This window comes from Podarcis gaigeae (genome assembly GCF_964106915.1).
Source record: "Podarcis gaigeae genome assembly, chromosome: 17".
Classification (NCBI taxonomy): domain Eukaryota; kingdom Metazoa; phylum Chordata; class Lepidosauria; order Squamata; family Lacertidae; genus Podarcis; species Podarcis gaigeae.
The window spans coordinates 22,370,158-22,391,376 of NC_139694.1; the positions used below are offsets into that span (position 1 = coordinate 22,370,158).

General features: G+C 44.1%; 1 protein-coding gene across 1 annotated transcript in view; it reads left to right on the forward strand.

Annotated features, from left to right (window-relative positions):
- SPATA6L (spermatogenesis associated 6 like) overlaps positions 1-11,206 on the forward strand; it is a 26,011-nt gene extending 14,805 nt beyond the window's left edge. The window contains exons 8-12 of the mRNA XM_083720069.1: positions 1,045-1,088; positions 4,265-4,440; positions 5,274-5,367; positions 7,467-7,585; positions 11,029-11,206. Of these exons, the coding sequence (XP_083576195.1) occupies positions 1,045-1,088; positions 4,265-4,440; positions 5,274-5,367; positions 7,467-7,568 (416 nt within the window). The 3' untranslated portion in view covers positions 7,569-7,585; positions 11,029-11,206. The remainder of the gene's footprint in view (positions 1-1,044; positions 1,089-4,264; positions 4,441-5,273; positions 5,368-7,466; positions 7,586-11,028) is intronic.
- Positions 11,207-21,219: the final 10,013 nt, after the last annotated feature.

Below are 21,219 nucleotides of genomic sequence, written 5' to 3' on the forward strand. Positions count from 1 at the left end.
AAAGGAATTCTCCAGCACAACACCTGCTGAGTAGTTTAGTACATAAGATACTAATACATTTTGTATTATTATTTATTATTATTATTATTATTATTATTATTATTATTACAGTCATACCTTGGATGTCGAATGGAATCCGTTCTGGAAGTCCGTTTGACTTCCAAAACGTTCGGAAACCAAGGTGCGGCTTCTGATTGGCTTCAGGAAGCTCCTGCAGCCAATCGGAAGCCCTATCAGACATTCGGCTTCCAAAAATAGTTCGCAAACTGGAACAGTCACTTCCAGGTTTGCGGCGTTTGGGAGCCAAAACGTTCGAGAACTAAGCTGTTCGAAAACCAAGGTACGACTGTATTAAATTTTTTATACCGCCCTATACCCGCAGGTCTCAGGGTGGTTCACAGGATAAAATCACGATACAAAACACACAGAAGACATAATCAAAATAAAAACAAGAACAACCCAATGTATTCAGCTGTATTCAGAGGCAGTTCCAGATTTAGTGGGCCCGGTTAGTTCTTTGTGCTTTTATATGTTTGTGAGGTTGGGGGATGAAGGCAGTACCTTTGAGAATGTGCAGAGTGCTTTCCCTTTCTCCAGCATAACCACAGCTCGTTTCAAACATCCTGTGATTAGAAGAAGGAACTTTTAGGGCAAAGGCTGCTCCTTCCAGATATCACCACCCGTTTCTTATATTTGTGTAATCTGCACCTGTTAAACACACCTGCAAAGATTAGTGCTGTTGATGTGCTTGGGAATTGACAGTTCCTGTGAGCAGACTAGCTGGGCGAGCTACATATATGGATGGATGGCAGGGCCCGTGAAACAGTTGGAGGCAAAGCAGCGAATCTATTTTGCTTGCTTGTTTCTGTTCTATATTAGAAATTGTGTTGACCAACCAACCAACCAACCAACCAACCAACCAACCAACCATATGAAACCATCATTGCATCTTTCCTCAGCCCTCTTTCCATATGTGATGGCATGCAACTATAGGCATTGTTTTAATTCTTCAGAATTGATTCTTTTATTTTTTATTTCTTGCAGCGTTATCATACGATAGCTGGAAGTCGGCTTGCCCGGCAGCAAAGGTAATTTAAGAAGTGGAGTCTGTAGCATCATTTGCTGGTTAGGTTATTGGGTGTATGACTTTAATAAGACTAGATGCTTAGAATCATAGAATCATAGAATCATAGAATCATAGAGTTGGAAGAGACCACAAGGGCCATCGAGTCCAACCCGCTGCCAAGCAGGAAACACCATCAGAGCACTCCTGACATATGGTTGTCAAGCCTCTGCTTAAAGACCTCCAAAGAAGGAGACTCCACCACATTCCTTGGCAGCAAATTCCACTGTCAAACAACTCTTACTGTCTTACTGCTTGCCATGGTAGTGCTTGAGGTTAGGGAATGAGAAATACTTGAGGGGAAAAGGCTATTTATCGGTGTCTGGCAAGGGCACACAGTTCATGTAACTTTCCACAAGGCACGCTTTAAAGGTAAAGGTAAAGGTACCCCTGCCCGTACGGGCCAGTCTTGACAGACTCTGGGGTTGTGCGCCCATCTCACTCAAGAGGCATGGGGCCAGCGCTGTCCGGAGACACTTCCGGGTCACGTGGCCAGCGTGACAAAGCTGCATCTGGCGAGCCAGAGCCGCACACGGAAACGCCGTTTACCTTCCCGCTGGTAAGCGGTCCCTATTTATCTACTTGCACCCGGAGGTGCTTTCGAACTGCTAGGTTGGCAGGCGCTGGGACCGAGCAGCGGGAGTGCACCCCGCCGCAGGGATTCGAACCGCCGACCTTTCGATCGGCAAGTCCTAGGCGCTGAGGCTTTAACCCACAGCGCCACCTGTGTCCCTTTAGGACGCCTTTAGGCACGCTTTACTCTGCACTAAAAGGTGTGTAAAGCTGGTTTGGATATAAGCCAGCAATCATACTTCTGAACGGTCATTCCCTGTGAAGAATTGTCAGGTCTGTAGGTGGTTGCTCGCAAGTAAACAGCCAGAACTCCGACCTGTCTTTTACAGGTTTTATTTAGTGCAAACTATGTACAGTTCAAGGGACGCGGGTGGCGCTGTGGGTTAAACCACAGAGTCTAGGGCCTGCCAATCAGAAGGTTGGCAGTTCGAATCCCCGCAACAGGGTGAGCTCCTGTTGCTCGGTCCCTGCTCCTGCCAACCTAGCAGTTCGAAAGCACGTCAAAGTGCAAGTAGATAAATGGGCACTGCTCCGGCAGGAAGGTAAACGGCGTTTCTGTGCGCTGCTGGCCACATGACCCGGAAGCTGTACGCCGGCTCCCTCGGCCAATAAAGCGAGATGAGCGCCGCAACCCCAGAGTCGTCCGCGACCGGACCTAACGGTCAGGGGGTCCCTTTACCTTTACACTCAGAGCATTCTGACTTAGTTCCTGCCTCTTTCTCATCAGACAGCAAAGAGAAAGAAACAAAGGACAATAGTCCTACATTCTGGAACACAGTAGTACAAAACATCTTTCTTCATCACTTCCCACTCCGTGGAATGAAAACATACACCGTCATGTGATAGACAACAATCTCATGACTGCCAACATGGAGCAAGAATCCTAACAGGGAGATCCGATTGAGCTAAGATAGGACTCCACCCTCCCTGAATGATCCAACCTCATAGTTTGATGCTGCTTCTAGACCCAGTATCAGTCCTGGCATCTTAAGTTGGCAGCCATGGCCCAAGAGTGCATTTTACCATGGTCACTTGATCGGCAAGTTTGAAAACCTGGCTATTTGGACACATACCTTGGCAGCTTCTGGTCTGAACTATGGTCGCATTCCATGGGCCTCCCTTGGAAGACAGTTTGGAAGTTTTCACATTGTTCAAAACGTGGCAGCCTGCTTACTAGCATGAGCACACCAAGAGAAGCACTAAATGTGTGCTTGGGGGGTCTGCAGTAGCTCCCAGTTTCTCTTCAGAGCACAATTCAGAGCGCCAGGTTTACTCTTCAAGCCTTAAACAGCCTTTGTCTGGTTTGTTATAGAGGTCATCTTTCATGCGTGCCTCCCCTTCCTCATATGCAAAGACTGGTTGCTGATGGTGGGGGGTTGGGGGATGGACACAGAGTATTGGTGTGGTAGACTTGGACTTTGTGATGTTAACCCAAAGTACCTCCTTCTATGTTTTGTTACCTGTGTTGTGTTCTGATCCATGTGTACAACACACTTTTTCTATGCTGAGAAAGGAGATTGAATTGACTTTGTGACACAAGCGCTTGTTCTGGAAGTGGCAGAACTGTATAACTGAAGTACAGGAAATGATATTTACCCTTATCTTGTTAACTGGAAATGCGTCCTCTAGGGGGTCCTTGGAGTTCTCTCCCTTTATAGACAGCCCAACTCCTGGAAACTGCTTTATTACAATCAAGTGGTAATTTTATTACAGTCAAGTGGGAGGGATGTGGGTGGCACTGTGGTCTAAACCACGGAGCCTCTTGGGCTTGCCGATCGGAAGGTCAGCGGTTCGAATCCCTTTTACAGGGCGAGCTGCCATTGCTCTTTACCAGCTCCTGCCAACCTAGCAGTTCAAAAGCATGCCAGCATGAGTAGATACATAGGTACCTCTGCAGCGGGAAGGTAAACGGCATTTCCATGTGCTCTGGCATTTGTCCCTGTCCTCCGTGTGGCAATAGCAATTTAGTCCTGCTGGCCACATGACCTGGAAAGGCTGTGTGTGGACAAACGCCGGCTCCCTTGGCCTGAAAGCAAGAAGAGCACCACACCCCATAGTCGCCTTTGACTGGACTTAACTCTCCAGGGGTCCTTTACCTTTTGTTACACACCACTCCTGTCTCCAGGCAGTGCAAGATTCCAGGGGTACCAAGCCTGCTTCCCAGGGTCTGTGTTTCCTTTTGGACAGTGGAGACTATGGCACCTTTATGATATACGGTTTATTTACACGTAAATACAACCTGGGTCTAGATGGAGAAAGTTCAGAGCATTTTCATCCCAAGAGGGTCTCTTGCTTCTCCAATAAGCAGAAGAGGCTTGAGTCTCAGAACAGAGAAATCAGCCAAGCTCTCTGCCTGTCCCAGCCATCCCACATGGTTCTCCAAACGATTTTCCTTGCTTACATCATCCAAACTGAAACCCTACATCCCTTAAACCCTTTTTGCCTCTGCCCACTAACACACAGCTGAATTATTACTTTGTCATTTGGCTGTCTGTCTTTATCTTTACAATCAAGTGGTATATGAATGTTGTGAAATAATAATAAATAAAACTCTTCCTTTCTCCACAGGTAACCAGAGAGCTGGATATGCAATACAGCTTGGATCCTGGTTCATCATCACTTGAAACAAGGGAGCCTATTGATTTTGATTACTCTCTTTCTCTTTGCCACAAACCTTCATCTGACTCCTCAAAGCGCTACCGATCACCAAGCCCATGTGCGCGGTGGGCGTCTCCTCAACACAGGTGACCATTCCTAGATACTTAAGTGACAGGCGGCCAGCATGTCTAGGCACCCCTGCCTCAAAAATTCCTGGAAGTTCAGTCGCGGTGGCCGATGTTCTTTTCACTGCGAATTTTTAAAAATTGCAAGCCATCCTAGAGACTTTCGTTAGGCAGGTGGAATAATTTATTTGAATAATAGTAAATAGGAGTGGTGGCGATTGAATGCAGAAGGTGCTAAAGTGCCTTTCACACAACACTTTATTCGGGCTTGATGGGGGATCTCTGGAGAATTATGAACATCCAGAGTTTCTTCCTCGTGACAGGTTTAAGTGACAGTTCTCTGCTTCTTTTTCATGCTGACTGGAGAACGCAATGCAATGATGCTGATCAGGAGAGATTAAGAAGAATAGGAGCTATGTTCCAGGCAGGCCCCATAAACAATCCTGACCTTGTGGTATAAAAATAGCCAAGAAGATCTGAGAGAATTCCATATATTTGGATTCCTTTGCCATTGCTTTGTCAAAGAGATACTTTGGGTTCATAGTCAGCACTTTGGCAAAAGTTGGCCTCCTCTGCGGAGCGTGCCTTTTGTTGTTCGTAGTAGCAAGGAGAGTCATTCTACGGGTGTCTCTTGGTCCTAACTTGCAGAACATAGAGGTCAGAGGTTGAAACAATTCTCTGGCTGCCTAATTTCACAGCCGTAAAAGAGGTTCAGAGGGCTTCTGTGATGGTGGGGAGTGGAACTAGGAACTGGTCGCTACTTGACATTACTTGCGTTACGTGATGGGACTATATGGAGAGAAATCACAAACACTTAGTATCAAGTGACTTGAGTCCCCTGACATTTTTTTCAGGATATATTCCAGCCCGAATTCAAGCTGGGAAGAGATTAACGAGAGAGTGAAAAACCTTCTAACTTCAGACGAGGCCATACAAAGACTATCCTTTGTAAGTATGGTGTGCTTTAAGCAGAACTGTTATTGATTTCTCTCACTCCAGTTGCAAGAGTGAAGTCCTATAAAGCCTTATATGGCTTTACATATAAAACAGGAGTAATATACTGTGGTCTTCCATATGGATTGGTCTCCAGCTTCCAGCAGGCAGGGCCAAAAGTCAGGGATGATGGGACTTGTCATTCGTGTAACACTTCTGTCGACTTATTTATCTCTATTAAATCAAAACATTTCAGTCAACACTGGGGCTGCCATATGTCTGGGAATCGGACTGTCAAAATGGCGTCGGGGCGGATTTTTGGGGGAGATGTCAACAAAGGTCAACGACTTTGTCCGGATTTTTGCTTTTGGGAATATGGCAACTCTAGTCAACACTTGTTAACTGAGCGGAGTTGCGGTTTAAAGTTTTAGCCAAAGTTGCTCTGGGCCAATCTTGATGGCACTCTGTTCAATGGGCGCCATCAAAAATGGCAGCAGCATGCCTAATTCCCTTCTGTCTTCCTATGTGCTGCAACTTAGCTCTGCAACATGACATCCCACCCCTCCCCACCCCCTCGATTTCATTGGTTGCTAATACTGGGAGACTCATCGCTTTGCCTAGATCCTGTGTCCTTTTAGATGTTCCCATAGTTACGTGGCAGCCGTTTTTCTATGAATGGCTCCTATGTGGGTTTTGTGGTGTTTAAATGACCCTACCAGATGGATGAGGATTGTTCATGTGGATCACGAGCGTGGGACCATCTTGAGAGTGCGCGGTGGCAACAGTTCCATGTGGAAAACGACAAGGTCTGCTCTTGCCCGCATTTGAATGTTGAAGGGACATTAAGTAAATGACAACAGACATTGCGTGGGCAGGTGGGGAAGTCGATATGGGCATGCTGTTTTCAGCAGCTGCACATCTGGAGTAACATCTGCTTTGGGCTTTAAACTTCTGTGTTCCTTTTCCAAGCTGACTAATGCAAGACCCAAAGCCTGGCTCAAGATACGCCAGTCCTCCATGACCTCAGCAGCTAAAGCCTACAGTAGCTAAAGAGGTCGTGACACTTTTGCCTATTCGGGAAGCCTTGGATATTGCCAAGATAAGTCAGTTGGGTGATTCACATAGCTTGTGGGTTATCAATAATTATTAAAACAAACAAGCTCACTTGGTAGAGCATGAGACACTTAATCTCAGGGTTGCGGGCCCTACATTGGGCAAAAGTTTCCTGCATTGCCAGGGGTTGGACTACATGACCCTTTTGGTCTCTTCCAGCTCTACAATTCTATGGTTTTAAACAAGCAGAAAGCCCCTCAAAGAGCCTTCCTTTTTCCCAACTATGCAAAATAATCACAGCAGAAGAATGCAAATAAGTCCAGTGCAATTTTTTTCTTTGCAGATATACAATGCCTCAAACTTCAAAATGCAAGTGTATCCCAAAAATTGCATGCACACAATTGCAAAACCCATAGGCACTTTTTGCACATTGCAAGGAACATAAATGTGCCTCTCTGCTGAGCCTTTCCCCCCTGCTTTGGTCATCTTGCAGAGGAAGAAGCTGCAGTTGTGCACTCTGTGGGACATCAGAGCCCTATATCTTCACAGGTCCTCTCTGCCAAACATCTGATGGCTGGAAGGGGACCCGCAAGGGCCTGATGAAATCAAGTTGTGGTCCACATCCACCTTGTGGACGAGGAATTCCCCACCCCTGATTTAACTCTACCGAAAAGCCTTTTTTTCTGCTCATAATTTTTTGTGGCCATTCATCTCCCCCTCCAGGATCTCAATGTTATGCCTTGTTTAAATCAGAAACTGCTTTCACTCACTAATTTCAAAGCTCCCATGATGGAGACACAGATCCATGTGAGTTAACCCAAAGTGACATTACTTGCTGTTGTCTCTCCAAGATGATACATTCTTCTAATGAACCTTAATAGAAAGGTACTTTGACCGACAGAGCTAGAGGACAGTGTCATACATCAGTTGTTCCCAAACGTGCAGCGATAAGCTTCTTTTAATTCTCCTAGAACAGCTGATATATTTGTTTTCAGCCAGGCACATTTAGCAGCGCTGATGACGATGAACAACCCAGGTTTAACGGGGCAACTATTTTGCAGGGAGCCACTGATTCCGAAATTGATGATGTCCTTGAAAGAAGGTCCATCTCTTTGAGGAGTTCCCCACTGTGTGACTCAACGGAACAAAGATACTGCTTGTAACTGCTGCCATTGGCAAGGTATGCTGCATAAAACCACCTCCTCCTCCTCCTCTCTCTCTCTCTTTCTCTCTCTATTTATTGGACTGGTCTATTTCAGAAGATTAAAAAAAGAACTGGGAAGGTTATATCAAGCCTGCTACAAATCGGTAAGATAAACTATTACAACAGCATTCCAGGCCCCGTAAGGTGCAATTCTCACACCGACGTGGGTCAGGCAGGATGAGAGTGATTGCAGTGGTATCTTGCTTATTGCTAGGACCATAGCTGTCAACTTACAGATTTGAAAATAAGGGACCAGCAGCCTCGAAAATAAGGGCTCAGCAGCCAAAATAAGGGATTTTAGTCAACCAGCAGCCAAACAAAGCTTCAAGCGGTGGTTCCCACAGCGCAGCAACCCGGCAAAGGGGATGCAGCAAGGAAAACCACCGTCACCTCTCCGCTGGGAAGCGCTGAGCAAAGGCGAGTCCCCAGGCAACGCGGCCGATTTGATCAGCACGAAGCATGCAAGCTCCACCCCCCAGTCGTTCTTAGACTCCTTATTGGGTGAGCAATGCAGCCAAGCAACACAGTTGGAGCCTCCCTCCTCCCTGGCCGGCAGGGAGGGAGAGAAGCTGCTTCCTTTGAAACCCGGGAAATTTAAGGGACATCATCAATAAGGGACAGCAGCGGGACCCGGCACTGGGATAAGGGACTTTCCTGCCAAATAAGGGACGGTTGACAGCTATGGCTAGGACCTGTCTCGTGCTCTGCTATGAAGATGCCATTGTCCCTCGTGTTCTGCCATTCATTTAAAGAGCGTGCAAGAAACCAGACTGGCAATGTGGAAGCCCTGTAGCTTCCACCACCTTCCACACTGTCTCACGGTACGAAGGTTCTTCCTGGTGTTTAGTTGGAATCTCCTTTCTTGTAACTTGAATCTGTTAAGTCAGAGGTTTTCAGCCTTTTTGAGTCCACGGCTCCTTTAACCAACTACATTATTTCTGTGGCACCCCTGTGGGGCTCAAGAGTCCAGTTTTGTCACCCCTTGCCTGCAGAACAGGCAGCCTCTCACCCTTTTTCAAAAACCCTCCCTTGTGGAGTGTCCCCTCAGCCTCCTCTCCCTTCTCGTATATATATATATATATATATATATATATATATATATATATATATATATGCAGGTTTTGGTGTCCTCGGGTGTCTTCCCGTGTAAAAGTTGGGGTGTCTAGGCGACGTTTCGACGAGGTCTCACTCGTCATCTTCAGGCTGGTGCTTTCGGCTTCTTGTTACTGGAACAGAGCGGGATCTCAATGTTTGAGTTCCTATAAATACTGTAGAGGGGGTGTGGTGTCTAGCCTCCAATGTTCTGGGCAGAGAGGAAGTTCCCAGGCTAGTGTGCCTTTTCTTCTTTTGTTCCTTAATTACTTGAGAGATACCTTGAGTGATTTCTTGAGTGATATCCTGAGTACCACTTAGGTGGGTCATTAGGTGTGGATTAGTTGCTAAAGTCTTTGTGTCTTGACCTCTTGAACTTTGTGAAGAGTTTTCCTGAGAAGATGGCTGTATTGCACTTAGTTGTGCTTTGGCTTGGCTTCGTGTATAGGGGCGAGCTGTGGTTTTGTGGCTTGTGTCAGCCAGATCTGTGTAGGGATTGCAGGGGGGTGCAGCTTTCGTAGATTTTCACGGGTACAGGAATGCAGGTTTTGGTGTCCTCGGGTGTCTTCCCGTGTAAAAGTTGGGGTGTCTAGGCGACGTTTCGACGAGGTCTCACTCGTCATCTTCATTTTGGTGTCCTCGGGTGTCTTCCCGTGTAAAAGTTGGGGTGTCTAGGCGACGTTTCGATGACGAGTGAGACCTCGTCGAAACGTCGCCTAGACACCCCAACTTTTACACGGGAAGACACCCGAGGACACCAAAATGAAGATGACGAGTGAGACCTCGTCGAAACGTCGCCTAGACACCCCAACTTTTACACGGGAAGACACCCGAGGACACCAAAACCTGCATATATATATATATATATATATATACACACACCGTATTTTTCGCCCCATAGGACGCACTGGCCCATAGGATGCACCAAGTTTTTTTGGGGAGAAATAAAGAAAAAAATTGTTATTTCCCCCCCCAGGCGCTTGTGGGGCCGGCAGCGGGGAGAAGCGCCGCCCACCTGCAGATCAGGTCCGGGGACAGCGGGAGGACACGCTGCGCCTCCCAGCTGTCCCCGGAGCTTGCAGGGCTGGCGGCGGGGTGAAGCACGCGTCTCCCCGCCGTCAGCCTCCAAACCACATCGGGAGACAGCGGGATGGCAGCGTTCCGCCTCCCCGCTGTCTCCCGACCTTGTGGGATTGGCGCTGTGGCTCTCCTGAAGCCTGGGGAGCAAGAGGGGTTGGTGCGCACCGACCCCTCTCGCTCTCCAGGCTTCAGCGAAAGCCTGCATTTGCCCCATAGGACGCACACACATTTCCCCTTCATTTTTGGAGGGGAAAAAGTGCGTCCTATAGGGCGAAAAATACGGTATATAATTTTTTTATTAGTTTTTTAACATATCATTTTCAACAGTAATTAAGCATACTTTTACATTTTATTCAATTTTTTTGACTTCCATCCGCCCGGACTGAAAATTTTCCAGTCTAATCTCTTAGTATGTATTTCTTAATTTTCCCTATTATATTTCAATCTCATAACTAATATCTCTATCTTTTTCTACTTCGTACCACTTCATCTATTTCTCCTTACAAAACTACTAGCGTAATTTGTTGATTACAGTTGCTCTTCAAGTAATTCATATACTTCTTCCAATCTTCTGCAAATCTCTGGTCCCGCAGGTTTCGAATCCTTCCTGTCATTTTGTCCAATTCTGCATAGTCCATTAATTTTGTCTGCCATTCTTCTTTTGTCGGAATTTCTTCTTGCTTCCTTTCTCCTCTCCTTTCGTGTGTCCAAAAAAGCAGCATATAAAATTTATTATAAATGAATGAATGACTGAAATAAACAGGACTGGCTAGCACCTTGCGCAAACTATAAATGGATACATGCTCCAGAATCCATTGTAAAAGATGGAAATTCTTAAGTAGATGCGCAGAAGGTTTTCTACAATAGATTGTTAATAAGGGTTCCTGCAACTGGACAATTGAAAACTACTTATCTAGAAATAGTTTAATTTGATTGTGTGCTTTTTGATGTTTTATTTATTGTTTCTGTTATGTTTGTACTTAACGTAATTTCTTATATATTGTAAGCCGCCTTGAGCATGGTTTTAACTTCAGAAAGGCTGCATACAAATAAAACAATTGATTGCTGCTTAGTTTGCAGTCATCATTGGAGAACTGCATTCAGAGCAATGATGTTACAGTTCCTTGCAAAACAAAAACAAAATAGAAGAGGATCTACGGGTTTGTCCAAGCATGAGGTTTCTCTGTAATATTTTATCAGTTTCCCCCATCCTGTAGTAACAGACAATTTAACACCTTTTTTTCCAGAAAGAATGCAGCAGCCTTGGGATATCGACCTCAAGACCCATTGCTGGCAAGACTTTTGTTCTAGAGCTAACTGATGAATGGTTTATTTTCTGTGTGATGTTATGTCTAAATTGGTTTGAAAACAACACTCTGTATTGTAGTGCTGATTAAAGGTTTGATTTATACATTTTCAAACAAGTGCAAGGCTATCAGCTTATTGGGGGTTGATGTCATGATCCTATTGATGGTGCTATATACTTCTTTAAGATTTTGGCTGCTGAAAGTATTTTCCATGAAAAACCTACTTGGAATTATGTTACCACTCAGGACTGTGTCCTCAGTGTAAAGCTTAGTTTTAGAAATTTGGAAGCGAATACCATTTTGAATTGAATAAAGGCGAAGGGAAAGAGTTTGGTTTTGTGCTGGTAAGATGCACAGCAAACTTTGAAGAACCACTCTAGGATAAATTCAAGGTCCACAGAGCAGCCCTCTCCTGGCTCCGCCCAGTTCTGCAGACTCCGCCCACCCAAATTACAGGTAAGAGGATGCTACTGTCAGGGGTGTTTCTGCTGGTGGTAGGCAGCATAAATCCCTCGCCATTTATATTCGTGCAGCTAGCTCTTCCTGCCTAAATGTAGAATGTTACATTTGCCCCTGCTGAAACTCAGGGCCTCAAGGAGGTTAGACTGGCCTTGACCAGCCTGGTGGAACGCCCTGCCACAAGAGACCAGGGCTCTGCGGGACTTAACATCTTTCCACAAGGCCTGTAAGACATTGCTGTTCCGCCAGGCCTTTGGTCAGGGCCCAGTCTGACCCCTCTCTTCCTACGAGACCCTATATATAAGAGGCCTCTCTAACTCATCTCACCAGCTCATATAAATAGCTGAGCCTGCTGAGTACTTAAGGTTTCCAACCCCTATAGTCATAATTTGTGGCTTGCCTTCTGATCTTACTTGATTTTAATCCGATTTTAAGCTGTATTTCAGTCAATTGCTGAATTTTATGTTTTAATGTATTTATATTTTGATGTTAGCCACCCTGAGCCCGGTTATGGCTGGGGAGGGTGGGATATTATTATTATTATTATTATTATTATTATTATTATTATTATTATTATTATTATGTTATTTTGGACCCAGGTCTCCAATCTGTTAAGGTCATTTTGAATCTTGATTCTGTCTTACCTGCCCGGTCTAGTTTGGTGTCATCTGCAAAACCCTCCTCAAGTCCTGCTGTGATCCTGATGATTATTGCCACCCGCTACAGGATGCTACTTACATTTTTCTTTTAAAAAAATATTTACATTAAATACAAAGATCCAGGTCTTGTTTGTCCCATTACGAATAGGAACAGAACTGCCTCTTTTTCCCATACAGAGGCTCAGTGCCTTTCACTGTTCTATAAAATGTAGAAATTTATGACTGCATCTCCATGCTGTTGAAGATGCACCCGTTTAATTTATGACTGATGCTCAGCTGGAAAATGTAGTCTCTTTCAGTAGAAATGGAGTGAATCCTAACTCCAGCTTGCTAGCTCTGTCGTTGGAGGATTTTAAATCTGCATTTTTCACCTACGTTATTCCTGATCCTCTAAAGCAGACATTTCTGATTTGACTTTGTTTTAGCAAAGTACCATGAGATATTTCCCAGGATTTGCAAACTTAAATGCATGAATTAATCAAGAGCTAGCCAGAAGTTAAACTAATCTCTTTTCTATAGCAATGATGAGCTCATTACTATTTCACAGCCACCGACTGTGTGGCGAACATCCTTCTCTCCCCTCAGAAGCACTGAGCAATTTGAAATATTAATGTTTTATCTTTTAAGTTCTGCAGATACAGCCAATTAAATGTAACATGCTACATGTGGTTGCTGTTCAAAACCCCTGCCATGTTTAAATGCCTTTACTGCATTCATCAGTGCAACTACATATGTGTTCACATCTTGAATGCATTGATGAGTGCATTCAAAACACTGAAATATAATTTCCTGCCATGTGAACCATCCACATGGGAATGGCCTTTTGGTATAATATATAACTTATTCTAAGGGATGCGGGTGGTGCTATGGTCTATACCACTGAGCCTTTTGGGCTTGCTCATCAGAAGGTTGGCGGTTCAAATCCCCGTGACAGGGTGAGCTTCCGTTGCTTTGTCTCATCTGCTTCCTGTGGCGGGAAAATAAATGGTGTTTCTGTGCGCTCTGGCTTCTGTCATGGTGTTCCGTTGCACCAGAAGTCATAGAATCATAGAATCATAGAGTTGGAAGAGACCACAAGGGCCATCGAGTCCAAACCCCTGCCAAGCAGGAAACACCATCAGGTTTAGTCATACTGGCCACATGACCCAGAAAGCTGCCTGTGGACAAACGCTGGATCCCTCAGCCCAAAAGCGAGATGAGCACTGCACCCCATCGTCACCTTTAACCGTCCGGGGTCCTTTACCTTTATAACTTACCCTGCTGCTTGCTTTAGAGTAAATTAAATGGTTCATTCTTAAATCAGATTCAGGCTGCAATCTTACACATACTTGCCTGCAAGTAAGCCTGTTCCATCAACCAGGTCTGCCATACATTCCTGGACATTCCTGGGATTTCAAAGGCGGAATTGGTGGCCAGGGGGAATTTCTGAAAGGCAGCACTTTGTTGTGGATCTTAGGCAAGTCATCAAAAAATTCTTGTTTTTGGGTTATCCTTTAAAAAGCTCAACAATTTTGGTGGTTTCCTTTAAAAAAGAGCTCAACAATCTTGGGGTGTCCTGGTTTTTACTTTTGGAAATATGGCAACCCTACGTGGCCCAGCTGTGGCCCTATCTGGACAAGGCTAGCCTAACTACTGTTGTCTATGCTCTGGTAACCTCTAGGTTGGATTACTGCAACATGTTATACATAGGGGTGCCTCTGAAGACAGTTCAGAAAGTTCAGCTAGTGCAGAATTCAACGGCCAGGTTGCTCACCAGAGCAAGACAGTTTGAGCATATTATACTGATCCTGGTCTGACTACATTGGCTGCCAATTTTTGGGGCCCAATTCAAAGTGCTGGTTTTGACCTATAAAGCCTTAAACGGCTCAGGACCACGATACCTCAAGGACCCGTATGAGCAGTCCTGGACTCTGTGTTCATCCTCTGAGGCCCTTCTTCGTGTGCCTCCTCCACATGAGGTCCAGAGAGTGGCAACATGAGAACAGGGCCTTCTCTTTAGTGGCTCCCTGTTTGAGGAATGCTCTCCTCAGGGAAGTTCAGTTGGCACCTTCATTATATATTTTTAGGCGCCAGGCGAAAACGTTCCTCTTCAACCAGGCCTTTGCCTGATTAATATTCTATAGCCTTTTAATATGTACCTTTTATAGGGTTTGTGTGTATGGTATTGTTTCACTGTTTTCTTTCAATTATTTACTTACATTTTTATATTGGCTCGCATTCTGTGAACCACCCTGGGATCTTGTGATGAAGAGCGGGATATAAATTTAATAGATAAATGAGGTAAAAATCGAACTCAAATGGTCACGGTCTGCATACATAGAATTGTGCTGTTAGTCCTAGATGAGCAAAGCTGAAATAGCTGCATTGAAATTTGTTGTATTTCTGTTTGATGCATTTGCTCCTCAAAAACATAAGGAATGACTGCCCTGATCCACAGGTCCAGGGGAGGGCAAGTGTGAGTGGTTTGATGCAGGCATGCCAAAGAAAGATGCCAAAAACGACAGAGTGGTCAGTTCCAGTGCTTTATTAGAAGAAAGTATAAACTTTCAAAGCATCCTGCGGAGCCTTGCTGCTGTAACAGATTTGGGACACAGACAAAAACATTTTTGTATATTATTTTCAACATTATATGGATTTTTTTAATGCACTTTCTCCTAATAGATACAAACTGCCCCACAAGATCCAAGAACCGCAGATTTCAAAGGACAATGGTGTTTCAGTTTGCATATTGCTTTGAATTAAGATCATTAAAATGCAAACAGAATTAATCTTATGCCCCAATTCCTGTTTATATGGGATAAAAATTTCAGAAATATAGGGCAAAATGTTGGCAACACTGGGATTTAGGCTAGAACTATGATCTACTGCAGACTACTGCAGGAGTGCGTTCAAGGATTTAAATTGGGCAAGACTTAGTCCTGAAACCTGTTGCCAGCATATGTGACATAACAGTAAAACAGTAAAAACAGCAGTGTCTCAAAGACATGGAGAGAATGCATTTTTTCTTATTGCTAAATAGCCACAGTCTACCCCACACCTGGGATTAAGTAGAAAGGCTTTTAAGATTCAGAAGGTTCAGCTTCCCAGCAGGTTTATGGTTTGGCACACCCTGTGTTGGAAAAAGAAAATAATGACCTTGGACCACACTAATGCCTTATTTACAGCAAATTGCTAAGACAAAAGTTATGTCTCAACAGTTGGAAGAGGATCAAAGCAATTTTCTCTTCAAATTGCTGCTTTAAATGATTGCCCACCCTTAGCACCTTGCAGGGGAAGATTTATAGAAATAGAAACCTTAATGTGATGGCCGGCCTCTTTATTTCCGCTCTGATACTCCACACTGAACAGACATCGGACTGTAGTCTCCAATTCATTTCAATCAGTCGAGTTACTTAACCTTGGAAGGAGTAAAATTCCACATCGCAAAGTGGGGCTCTTGATTCACACCCAGAATATGCTAAGGGAGGAAGCAGAAATATCTTCCTGCCTGCCTTCCCTGCCTGTGTAAGAATTTTGCCCTGAAAATGGGTGAACAATAGCTCAAGCAGAAAATAACTGAGAACCTGAGGACTATGTGCAGTTCGTAGGCTGAGGTGGGTCGCTACTACCTCTAAAAAGAGCCTTCTTTTTGGTGTCAATCTGATTCATCAGCAGGGTCACTTTTAATCGGAGATGCAAATTAAGACCCATCTCTCTTATTTTGATGCGTCACTGACCAGAGAATGCAAAGGGAAATAGTAAACATGGCTTTTTCCTCTTTAAATTACTCAACGTTTGAATATTGTAAGAAAAAGGAAGGTGACCTGTGTTGAGCCATTCGGACACGGATCAAGCCAGAGTAGACCATAGCAATGAACTGTTTTGCTTTGAAGAAGAGCAGTACCATCCAATCTCCTCCACTGGATTACTGGGATGTCATTCACGCAGTTGGCTGAACAGCATGCTTTCTTCAGCCCGTTGCTTCCAGCCCTGGGTTATAGCTTCATAACTGGCTCACTTCGCCATTTTACCAGGTCATCAGGGAAAGGGGTGGAGTGGGGAAGGGAGCTTGGCTGCTGTGGTCAAAATGTGGTCCCCCACCACCAGACCTTGGAACTGGAAGGAGAGCACAAACTGAGGAAGTGGAATTGGCTTTGCATCTGATGGGCACTTGGAACTCTGACAAAAAGTTCTCCTACACTCACTACGTTGAATAAGATGAGAAATCATGTCTTTCCTAAAAGAGGGCACGTGTTGTGGTGAGACCTGGAGACCGACCTCCTGTGTTGTGGGTGGGTTGGATTGGTTAGCCACAACAGCCGATTGGTAGGTCCCTCGATGTTGGGTTCAATCTGGCCAGTGGGGTGCAGTGTAAACCGATCGAGGAACCTATATATACCGAGAGCTTCCTCTTTCTGCTTGTGCATTTGGAACACCCACCCACCTCTCCCTACTTTTAGGGTATTTCCGATTGATCTTGCTATGCCGTTGTGTGTCGTCTGTCGTTGGGACAGGGGCACGGCAGGAATTTCCTCCACTTGGCTGATTGGCTTGGGTTTCGCCTGCCACGTAGCAAATTGTTACAACTTGTAGGGTTGTGGATAGGCTCTGGTTCAGGTGATAGGGATGGGAGAACGCTCTCACCATCCCTATGTGAAGGGTATTCCATTAAAGGAATCCATGTGTCTTATTGTCAACCTTTTCAACTGCATATTATTTCATAATCCATATTTTATATTTTATATCTCTCCATAGCACTACTAAATTTGACAAGCAAAGCTATTTCCTCTACCAGGTTAGAGGAAGATTAGGTACATAAATATTATTTAATGTGACCAGGCAACAGCAAGTCCGTAAGATTTTTGTATCTTGCCTCTTCAGAATATACACCAGTGTAAGCAGTCTCTTGGTTCTATAGAAATGTAACAAAACCAAAACAAAATTATGGACATAAAACCATGCCATCAGGGACTTAGTTAATCATTTTGAATTGCTGCAGAGTTTTCAGACCTCCAGTGAAGATGTTTCGAAAGCTCTCTGGCATAATTTCACACTTCCTAACCTTTCCCGGAAAATACTTGGCTTATCTTTGACTGGCATAATGAGGCTTTCCCACTACGATAGCCAGGTGAGTGAATTGCTGTAGATCTTGTTGGATCTAGTCAGTGCTCAAATGCTTGGTAGGAGTTGGGCTGGTATGGAAGCTCTTAGTGCAACTCACAAATCTCGTTCTGATTAACCCTAATTTTAGCTATATTCCACCCCCTCCAACATTTCTCAGGTGCAAATAGGGACATCCTATTCCATGGGTCAGCAAACTTTTTAGCAGGGGGCCGGTCCACTGTCCCTCAGATCTTGTGGGGGTCCGGACTATATTTTGAAGAAGAAGAAAAAAAGAATGAATTCCTATGTCCCACAAATAACCTAGAGATGCATTTTAAATAAAAGCACACATTCTACTCATGTAAAAACACTCTGATTCCTGGACCGGATTTAGAAGGTGATTGGGCCGGATTCAGTCCCTGGGCCTTAGTTTGCCTACCCATGTCTATTCCATCCCCTCCAACAATTATCCAGAGAAAACAAGGACATTGTGGCCACCCATCTCCTTAAAACACAGTAGCTAAGAGGGGTCAGTATGAAAGGTAAAAGGGTTGGGGTCTCTCCATTAATTGAGTCCTGGTGGAAATAGCTCAGCTCCATGTCAGATCCTAAATCCAGCACTCTTACAATTTAGGTCCAAACTGCATGTGGCAAAATTCATGTCATTTTGTCTTGTGTGGCTGGTGTTTGCTTGCTTGTTTCTTTTTAAAAATAACAACAGACAAAAGTGACTTGCACAGAGAATCCCAGTCTCGATCAGGAGTATAATACTGGGGGAGCGGCTTCTTCAGAATTGGGCCTCCTCACACCCTCTATTTGCTATGTGAGCAAAATTCCTATGGGCACAAATAGGTATCCGGAGGACTGATTTGGGTCAGCTGAGGTATAGGGCCAAAGCTCCCTTCCCACCCAGCTCTGGTCCCGATTCAGCTAATCCCCATAACAAACCCTGGTTACCTTGTTGCTTCTGTGGTAAGTGGGGTTTTTAGCACATGACTGCTCAGAATCAAGATCAAGATGCTTTCAGATTTATTTATTTTTGAATCCCCTTTGAATCAAATATACAGGAAGCGTTCTTTTTTTAAAACTTAAAACCATCCTGAAAGGTACAGGTTTTCAAGGAAGCTTGTGTCTTTGCTTTATAAAACATCATTTGTGAAAACAGGTGTGGTGTGGAGTGAAAGTTGTTTCTGATCAGGCTGCTGTCTTCACTCCCCATGATTCTGAACATTGTGGCATGGGACCTGTTGTGCACTGAAGTTCTCACCCTGGGCCAGCAGGGGGATACTGTAGATAGTTATGCAAATGAAGGATCGAAAGTGACGTTCAGTGATTGGATAGTTTGTATGCAAATGAAGGATTGAAAGTGACGTGCAGTGATTGGCTAGTTACAGAAAATGGTTACTGTTGCATTCTAGTGGAGCTCTATATAAGCAGGCTGACTGAGCTCCTCAGTTCAGTTCTGTTCCAGCTTACAAATAAAGAGCTGCTTTGGAAGAATCGCTGTGTTGTCTGATATGTTCGCCCACAACTTAACAGGACCAGTGCTTTTTTTCTTTAAAATGTTTATGGGTACTCTCATTTTCCTACTCATATTGAAATACTGCACCTCAATGAGGCCAAACTTAGATTCACAAAATCTTTAGGGGTATGCGTACCCTCCAAGAAAAAAAAAGCACTTCATGGAACATTATGGTTTTATAGCTTATCGATTGCAAACAGCAATGTCAAGGAATATATAGAAGCCATCAATCACACATCTACTTTTATTATTGAAGCCAGTTTGTAATAGGAAATAAACATCTATCTATAACTTGTAGAAGACATCTGAAGGCAGCCCTGTACGAGGAGGTTTTTAATGTTTGAGTTTTTTTTGTGTTTTAATACTTTGTTGTCAACTGCCCAGAGTGATATTAGTCAAACGGCACAGTCCTGAGTTTTGACGGAACAGTGGCTTAATAAGATAAGATGGTATGTTACAACAGCATCAACATTCACTGAAATAATTAAGAAAGAAAAAGTAACAGTTTGAGAATCTTTGGTTCCTTTTTATCAAGCATATGAAATGAGAGTGCAAAAATAGAGTTATTTAAGGCTTTCCACTGCTATAATGTTAAATCTATATTTCAATAAATCCATACGTTTAAAAAATAAATTATTGTATTTTTTAAATTCAATGAAGTTTAAATATGCAATCAATTACATTATAAACTTATCAAAATATAATAAGTTTTATGTGTATCTGTGGCCGTGTGTTATATAATAAATAATTTAAAAATTTGTAGGCCATTCCTTTTAAGCAATTAACATACAACTGAAACTAACAGGTACTTCTTCACAAAATCGGTACAGTTAGTGGCTGAATCTCGATTAATTTAGCTGAAGTCCGTTCCCACTGCAATCAATAGGACATTAGTTAAATTATTACTAACCTGTTCCATTTATTTTAATCGGACTGAAATTCAACTGACTGGGGTGCACTCGTAACCTTGGCCATTGCCCAATGAGACTGAATGGAGTGGTGGGGGCACAGTGGATGGGGTGGGAGATGCAGCGTTTGGGCCTGGACTGATCCAGGTCCCATCACCTGATGGCTGTAGGATCAACTCTGCCCCTCCCTCTCCCTGCCCTTTGAATACCCCATTGTGGGGCTACGTGCCAGCAGCACTTTTGCCTGCCTACAAGTTCAGCAGCCAGCCGACTTAGTTGGCAAAGCTCTGTGTATGCTGGGGGGGGGGGAACACCTCTGCCCATCACAACCCATGACCCCCCCAGCCCGGTGCAAAGATGTGTGTGGAGTGCTCCAACAGTCTGGCTCCAACCAGGTGTTTGTGATTCGCTGCCATTACAATGTAGTCATAGCCACTAAGTGAGCTTTAAAAGGGGGATTAGACCAGGGGTCAGCAAACTTTTTCAGCAGAGGGCCAGTCCGCTGTCCCTCAGACCTTGTGGGGGGCCAGACTATATTTTTTGGCGGGGGAAATGAACAAATTCCTACGCCCCCACAAATAACCCAGAGATGCATTTTAAATAAAAGGGCACATTTTACTCATGTAAAAACACGCTGATTCCCAGATCGTCCATGGGTCAGATTTAGAAGGCAATTGCGCCAGATCCGGCCGCCAGGTCTTAGTTTGCCTACACATGGATTAGACAAATTAATGGAGGATAGTTTTATCACTGGCTTATGATGTCTATAGCAGAGCTCCTGGTGAAACATTTTGGGCCAATGGACTGGGATTTTGAAAGGATAATGGGACGTATTATATGGGATGATAACTCTTTCTAGACAGATCCCTGGTTTTCTGTCTGGTCCCTTCCATAGATTCTTCTTTGTGAAGCATATGTGGATTTTAAATCCTATGGAACATTTCCCCTCACACGATACATTTACAATGGTAATCCATGAGCACAAAATGCTATTTCAAAAGTGACTTTAGACAGACCTTTGTAGCAGCGTACTGGCTATGTTTGGGGATCACACCAGATCATAGTTTGCTGCTGTGTGGATGAACTTTGGCCTCATGTACTTTTTCTTTCCCCACCCCCTCTCCCAGAATGGCCACTACAAAATTGGAAGCATAGTTAGTTTTAATGGCCGTTCCTGGTTTCAATGAAAGTACAAAATGCCAATACCTAGTTGAAAATGCAAGATAATAATAATAATAATAATAATAATAATAATAATAATAATAATAATAATTTTATTATTTATACCCCGCCCATCTAGCTGAGTTTCCCCAGCCACTCTGGGCGGCTCCCAATAAAGTGTTAAAAACAGTACAGCATTAAATATTAAAAACTTCCCTAAACAGGGCTGCCTTCAGATGTCTTCTAAAAGTCAGATAGTTGTTTATTTCCTTGACATCTGACAGGAGGGTGTTCCACCGGGTGGGCGCCACTACCGAGAAGGCCCTCTGCCTGGTTCCCT